Source organism: Lineus longissimus, chromosome 13 (genome assembly GCF_910592395.1).
Source record: "Lineus longissimus chromosome 13, tnLinLong1.2, whole genome shotgun sequence".
In the NCBI taxonomy this organism is placed as follows: domain Eukaryota; kingdom Metazoa; phylum Nemertea; class Pilidiophora; order Heteronemertea; family Lineidae; genus Lineus; species Lineus longissimus.
Genome location: NC_088320.1, coordinates 19,161 through 27,340, shown reverse-complemented (window position 1 = coordinate 27,340; position 8,180 = coordinate 19,161). Strand labels below are relative to the sequence as shown.

The window sequence follows — 8,180 nt, the reverse complement described above, 5'->3', positions numbered from 1 at the left end:
TATAATTATTGTCAACTACGTTGTAAACATAATGCTCAAAATTGATTCATGAAAAAGGCAGTAGGGCAATATTATTATTAAGTTGTCAACATGTTGAGAGAGATGAGGAAGTCACAGCCAGGCCGAATCAGTCCTGGCTGCTCCACCGTGTTGACAACATGATGAGAGTGATGAGACAGTCACAGCCAGGCCAAATCAGTCTTCGCCGCACTGCCTAGTTATTGATATGGCGAGAGAGATGAGACAGTCACAGCCAGGCCTCGCCCTCGCTTTCATAAGTCGTCCCCCCGAGATAATAAGTCGTCCCCCCGACTTACTAAGTCGTCCCCCCCGACTTACTAAGTCGTCCCCCCGAGATAATAAGTCGTCCCCCCGACTTACTAAGTCGTCCCCCTCCCCCGAGATAATAAGTCGTCCCCCCGACATAATAAGTCGTCCCCCCGGCTTAATAAGTCGTCCCCCCCGAGATAATAAGTCGTCCCCCCGACTTACTAAGTCGTCCCCCGACTTACTAACTCGTCCCCCCGACTTACTAACTCGTCCCCCCGAGATAATAAGTCGTCCCGCCGAGATTTTTTTTTTTTTCGATGTCCTTTCCCAGCCACCGCAGGGGGACGAATGAAAATGAAACAGATTTTTTTTTCAAATTTTTTTTGTTTCGTTTTTGTCCCCCCGACTTAATTACCGTAGTCGTCCCGCCCCGAAAAAAAAATGTCGATGTCCTTTCCCAGTCATTGTTCCTTTCGGATCTGTCGAGCCTCTTCAGAAATAGCGGATGTCCACGACTGAATTACTTTTAAATCAAGATCATCCTTTTGACTTTTGTTCACCGTAGTTGACAGAATCGGCTGTAGATAGTGTATTATAACATCCACATGTCATGCTTCCTTACCACATGAAACCTACTAAAGCTTGGTGCCAACCTGACTATGACCAGATCAGCAGTACAAAATATACAAATTATGCTATGATCCACTCGTATAAGGCTGGCACAACAAATGCAGTGACCATGACGAGCACGGCATGAAAGCACCAGAACGATTCTATTATTTAATGACATGACGTAAGTCGTTCAACTGATGTTACCAATGCTCCCAATATAAACTGCGCATTCAAGACTCGTGGAGCTTCAAGATCGGACGCGACGAGCACAGGCCACGCCACATTTTCTAAGCACAGGCCACACCACGCAATGGTAAGACAAATTCGGTCTTGGGCATAACTCTGGCATATCCCAACCTCCACTTCTGTAAATGAGCACACATCCAATTCCGAATTCCGATTTCCAAGAAATTTGCCGTTTTCCTCAACAACCAAGAAGCCAATGACGGCTGCGCACTGAATCATTCCTGTCCAGTCCTCGCCACATGCGAACTCCTGCTTCATTTCAGTATGCCAAGCAGTTTTTGAATTTCGTCTTACTCCAAAGATTTATCCCCCCCTTCAATTCAAAATATTTACTTCATTTGTCTGCAGAAAAGACTTCGTGGCCGAACTCCACGTGTCCTTTTGTTCGTGAGGTTTAGACAGTTTCGGTTGGTTTTGGCTCTCATAAGTGAGGTTCCGCAACACTCCCGAATGACGACGAGGAATTCTTTGTTTTTGTGACGAATTCTTTTATGATTTTGTTCGAATTCGTCAAGAACACCTCAAAAATCGCACCCTAAGCTTCTGGGCCTTTCACTCGGAACAAGTTTCTAGAGCTCGTGTTACCGTTACTATCACTTTTATCATTGCAGATGCCCCAAGCCAAGTTCTCCAATGCAACCGACCATGAATGATGTCTATCGCGAGGTGAAGGGTATGTATAGAGTGATATGTATGTGTGATCAGCTGGGGGAGAGGGTTTGGGGGGCGTGGGATGTGGGAGGTTGTCGAGGGGATGAGTATGGGTGCGGGTGTGCGCGTGTGTGTGTGTTTGGTTGATCTATGTCCTGTATTTTTTTGCGTTTTCTGTGTCTTTTGCATTAGTTGTGATGTTGACTCTCCAATTCCATTTACAGAAGGTCCATTCCGCGGACTCCGTATGTAAGGCGTGTGCCAAGCAGCCGGCCGACGACGTGGCGGAGTCCAAAGCACGGTACGCTTTGTGTCTCTTGTCGGGCGCCCCTAGGGGACCCTGTCGTTCGGTTCTACGACTGAGGGGGTTCAGCATGAGGGCGTGTCGTCTTCGTTCATTTTGCCATTTCAACGCGAAAAAGAGAGGTTTTTATATTAAATAGGCCTTCCCTCTCTTACGCTGTTGAAGGGCTTAAGAAAGTTGACGACATGGTGCGGGATGGAGTCCGGGACGGGCTCCGGACTCGCCTTTGCCGTTAATCAGACGGCTCGCACTTAACTTGATGGGTTAACCCTCTATGCTCTCCGGCGGCAGTCGTAGAAGATCAGGCACTGAAGTAGATGATATTACAACAAACAGGTGAGATTCACATTTTGTTAAGTCATTGATGTTTGCGCAATTTTAGCTCTTTGACCGATTCTCCCCTGAGATGATTGAAACATCCAGAAAAAAATTTGAAAGATTATACGAGATCCTACTCCAGTTAGATCGTTACATTTCCCGCACTGTTTGAGACTTGCCTAGTCTCTCAAAGCACAGTTAGCAGACGCCACTACAGTACAGTACCCCCTCACACTCAGAAACCACCAACGCCCACCCCTTCCTGCTACCTTAATATTTCTGATTTATTCAATACATCCACTGTAAGATCTTTTCCCACTGAATCCGTTTCCATTTACAGCATCGATGGAAAGACCACCTCCCAATGGAAGGAAGAGGGTCGGTGCGATGGGGCATGCTTGAGGAGGGCTGAAGATGCACGATCGTGGCGTGACAGACGTCTGGGGATGGATTCGGACGCGAGCAAGATGTGTGCCGCATTTAGGGTAACTTCATTTCATTATTTTTGAACCCAATTTTAAAAATTATGAGCGATTTAAATCGTGAAGATTCTTTTCAGGAAGAGCATCCGGGAGACCAGTGCGAACCAGAGCCAAGAACACCGCAGAGAGCCCAGCGTGACGCAGACCCCACTATACAGAGGTTTGAACATGATCCCAGTTTGAACACGACAAAGACTTGGTGAGTAGATAGAGGTGAATTTAGCTCTCATCACAGTGAGCATACACAGGCAAAAATATATATATAGATCCTATATAGATTTTGTGTTTACCATTTCTATATAGCTTTACAGATTCTTTATAGAAATTTCTGCCTGTGTAGCTGTTGGTGCTTGAAGGAGAAGGCTGACATGACCTTGCCCAGGGAAGCAAAATGGTACCATTAGAACCGTTCATTTTGGATTGATCCCTTGGGACCATTTTATTGGATGCCAGATATTCGAGTGATCGACTGAGCCCTTCAATTGGTTGGCCGCCATTTCCCGTAATTTGAAAGCGCATCCACTATACCATACTATGCAGCACAGCTTGTTTAGAAATTGTCTTGACGTCTTTAAATATCTGCCGTGACTTTGACTTTCAGGACAACAGCCGTGCCCGGCCACCTGACACGATCCTGCCAAGGGAAGCGGTTGTGCCGTTATCTTTTGATCGATCCCGAACGGCCAGACAGCCGTTGGAGAATGCTGCAGTGTTACTTCAGGTAAGCGGCCAGACAGCCGTTGGAGAATGCTGCAGTGTTACTTCAGGTTAGCGGCCAGACAGCCGATGGAGAATGCTGCAGTGTTACTTCAGGTAAGCGGCCAGACAGCCGTTGGAGAATGCTGCAGTGTTACTTCAGGTAAGCGGCCAGACAGCCGATGGAGAATGCTGCAGTGTTACTTCAGGTAAGCGGCCAGACAGCCGATGGAGAATGCTGCAGTGTTACTTCAGGTAAGCGGCCAGACAGCCGATGGAGAATGCTGCAGTGTTACTTCAGGTAAGCGGCCAGACAGCCGATGGAGAATGCTGCAGTGTTACTTCAGGTTAGCGGCCAGACAGCCGATGGAGAATGCTGCAGTGTTACTTCAGGTTAGCGGCCAGACAGCCGATGGAGAATGCTGCAGTGTTACTTCAGGTAAGCAGTAGAACCTATTTACTTGACACTTGAAAATCAAAGATTGATCTGCTCAGAGTAATCAGCTCCTTGAAGAGTTTCATTTGAAAATAATGAGAATGCTCTAAACATGCAAACAGTAGCAAGCGACGTCGGGACGAAGGCTGAAGAGCCCTCACCATGAAACTGCAGTTGTGTGGAATGCTAAAATACAACGAAAGGAGACGTGCAGCAAAGGGTTTCAGTGGGGGAAACTTAGAAAAACGTGTCAAATCTTTTTTTCAGTATTCCCAAAAGATGGGTAACACCAGAAAAAGGGAACCACACGGCTCGAACTGCTGGAAATGACACAGAAGTGGAAGTCCTCGTCCGGAGCCGGCATCACCACATCCAGGTCACAGGATATTCATCACCACGACCAGGGCGTCGCTACAACCGCTGGAAATGACACTCTCAAGGATGTGCATTGTAACTGGAGGTAAGGATCACAACGTACATGTACATGTTTCAAGTCAGTACCTATATTACAACAGTGGGGCGATTGTCGGACTCTATATACGCTCTAAACTCGGCAGATATATAACATAACGTCTGGACAAAAGCTGATAACTTGCAAATTAAAGGGGTTATTTAAAGACCCCTCCGTCCACCCATTTAAGAAAATGGAAATTGCAGCCAGGTTCAACAGAAAAGATGATAAGTTGTTAAGATGGGCTTCTTTGCCAATGACGATGTTCATTTTGAAGACACTTCTCGCACTGTATGAAGATTTGTAATGGTTTGATACTTTTTGTAGGTTGCAGAGAGTTGCACCACCACACCCAGTCCTGGATGGAAACAGAATTTATGATCTAATCAAATGGAAGACCGCAATTGTCCTGAGATGACGAGGTTAAGTAGAAGTGAGTTAGCCTTTAGGGCGGAGTGTAAGAGCCTAAAACGGCCAGCTGACATGACCTTCCAAAGGAAAGCAAAATTTGTGCCATTCGAGCCTCCGATTGATCACCTCTACATCCACCCAGTAGATGAACACCATACTCTGAGTAATGTTGCAGAATGTTATAACAACAAAGATATCAAATACATTTCCAACTTCAAAAATTCTAAAGGTTAGTTATGGAGTGTCTGCAAGAAGCACTTGAATACGCCGACCAATTTCATCTGATTGGCAATGTACTTTTATTTTCAGTTGTCCACAGACGTGCACGGATAATGAAAGTATTGTACATCCAGGGGACGGAAGAGGTATCCAGGGGCTCAGTACGCATACCAATCCTGGAACAGACTCTCTATCTAACTGTGTGAAGCTTTCGCTCGGACTGTGAATATCTCGATAACACACGTGTTTATATGCATAGACGTTTTCATCGCGTATCGTATTCTTAAACGCAAACACAATTCTTAGTTCAGATTGAATCGCAAACGAAGGATTCGCGAAAGCCACGGACCATCGCTAGACTATTTTATTTTCTTCGCTCAGATTGAACTGTTGAAAATGTGGATTATATTTATGTACTTCATTTGAACCACAAACGAAGGATTTGGACAAGATGCGTACCTCTAACCCCTTCATTTGACGAGACGTGATACCAATCTCACAAGCACTGGATGACGGCATGCTTCAGGAATCTCTTTACGACTGATGCCATGTGACGACGGGGGCACATCTTGAAGGTAATGCAAACAGATATACACTATCTCGGGAACTATAACACCAGATAATTCCACTCTGAGCCAGACTTCCAATAACGACCTGACCAGCCTAGGCCTGGACCTCAAGTTCTGCTATTTGACCAGGTATGACTGATATGCCCTTCTCGGCATTTGCTAGGGTCATGAATATTCACCATTAAGGTGGGCCTAGTGACTTCTCATTGTCTGGTGTTATAGTTCCGGATCCGAAGATAAGAGTATTTCGATATTATCAGAACAAGCCTATTTGGGTGAATACCACATATCGTGTAATCTCCAGCCTTCCAGAAAGCTAGCAACACCAACAACCGAGCTTCTGATCTTGAAATGTAAATTCTAGCATTTCAAGTCTCGCTGAGACAGCTGTGAATCATTCGATAAACGTACAATTGCAACAAGGCTCACACGGATGATTTCATGAGAAAACAGCACGCTGATTACACACAGAACAAATCAGTAGTTAAACGAAATGTATTATTCATGTAAAACCTCAAAGTCTAGTCTAACTTTGTACCAATCGTATAAAGCATGACCAAGAACGTGCATAAGCAAAATTTTCGCCAATTTTTGTGCTAGCCATTTTCAGGCTTACTTTGCGTGAATCTCTCTGAAATGATCTGTGGGCATTGAGCTTTTCATCTATTGCACTGTCTGTGATACATGATGTGTTGTTCTTTTCAGCAAGATGACACAATGGATGTGGAACCCTCGGCCCCTGAACGATTGTCGCTATGGGAGTCATAAGCAACAGACTTTCTCTGGTGTAGTATTGTACATTCGCTACCTGTAGGCCTCTGCAGAAGGATACGTTGTATTTTATCGAAATATCTGATTGAAAGGTGGTTTCATTGCAAATCTCAATATCATCCGATGGTAAAAAGCCTACTTCCATTTTGTGGCTGTGACAAAATGTCTGAACACATTTGGAACGCCTTTAAAAGACTTTCCATCAGTCATCGTCGGTCACTCCTCCTAGATGATTGTTGATTAAGAACCAGAACCAGATCCAAATAAGTCAAGGTTCTGATGTACCAGGTCAAAATTTACTATCGAGCTGTTAAAATTTACTTCATTTTTCTCCGAAATCACCAAATTGATCAGATATTTCAATTTTCCCATCGAATAAGACATGGGGTCCACGTGATTCTGGTTGGTTCGACCCCAGCCAACCAGAACATGTGTTGTCTTTGATGGAACCGTAGGCCTTGTGAACTTTCTCGATCCATTCAGTACCACGAATACCTGAATACACGAATGCGTTTATTCCAATCAGCTTCCGAGACCTGATAGTGCCGGTCTCCATTTGGGACAGATATGAAATTGACAAACTCTAGCCTCCATTTTATACAAGTATTTTAAATTTCCTTAAACACGGTAATTATCCGGGTGCCTTTCATTCTTGGTTTCATCAATGATATGATAACAAAGGTTATCCCCAAGACCAAAACAAATGCAAAAGAATCGGGCTAATTCATTTCCAAATTTTGAGATTTCGTTGAAATATTTTGTTGATTGAAATTTTTCCAAAATATTCCAAATTGATGTTGGTTCCTGACCCTGCGGTCAAGTGGAAGAGGAGCTCAGTCTTTTCATGATAATTAGTCCAGAAAGATTCATCTTGTTTCTTCCTGTGAGTTATAAAGATAACAACTGCCCCATCAAGAAGTTTCCTGTGGTACAGAATGGTCAAGCAAGCTGTCGCCAACATCAACGTCAATGTCTGACGTTTTATGTATTAATTTGTTATGTTTGTATAATGATACAATATGTGAAATTTACATATAAAAGCCATAATACATGTAAAGGTGAATTCAAAAAGTTACTTCTATTGTTAAACTCGTCCAAAGCAACCGCTTTTGTCATGCAAATGAGAAGACTGATCTGAACGCCTGATCTAGAGGGGCCCTTTTGTCATGCAAATGAGATCACAGCACGGTCCTGTTGATCATGACGAAATTGGTTCTTTTGTTATTTAAATAACCCACTAACCGATGTCGTGCTGTTTCGGATCAATGAGGTCAAGGTTTGTGACCTGAATACACCACAGCAGTTCACCTTGCTTGCATTTACAATGGTTGTCGCTGCATGCGACTCAATTTATGTTTTTCATGATCAGAAACTATGTAGATATTCTAGTGGAAAATGGTTTCCCAAACAAAATGCACAGTCCGGTTGAAAACATCTTATGTTTATGTTCAAGACGGCATGCATAACAATGTGTCCCAAAAGTGTTACATGTATCAATGGCTCTTTGCATTATTTTAGAAATTTTGAATTTCACACTATTTATTGAGTTGTTCCTCGGAGTTGTCTTTTGTCTCTATCAAACTGGCTTTGCCGGCATGTTCCTCATAAAGCGATCGTTCCAAACCAGTCTAGGACATCACACCGACTTGATGTCTCTGCCTGAACGATGGAAGACAATGGTCACCACCAGTCTAGGACATCACACCGACTTGATGTCTCTGCCTGAACGATGGAAGAAAATGGT

The 8,180-nt window shown here is 44.0% G+C and overlaps 1 protein-coding gene across 1 annotated transcript; it reads left to right on the top strand.

Moving 5' to 3' along the window:
* The first annotated feature begins 1,149 nt into the window (after positions 1–1,149).
* Positions 1,150–7,846, top strand: LOC135498468 (uncharacterized). Its single transcript, XM_064788745.1, has 10 exons — positions 1,150–1,195; positions 1,740–1,801; positions 2,004–2,419; positions 2,742–2,886; positions 2,961–3,082; positions 3,485–3,604; positions 4,283–4,475; positions 4,794–4,899; positions 5,187–5,794; positions 6,371–7,846. Exons 3-7 carry the CDS (start codon positions 2,358–2,360, stop codon positions 4,443–4,445), a joined length of 612 nt encoding a protein of 203 aa, XP_064644815.1. The 5' UTR covers positions 1,150–1,195; positions 1,740–1,801; positions 2,004–2,357; the 3' UTR covers positions 4,446–4,475; positions 4,794–4,899; positions 5,187–5,794; positions 6,371–7,846.
* The last annotated feature ends 334 nt before the right edge of the window (positions 7,847–8,180 follow it).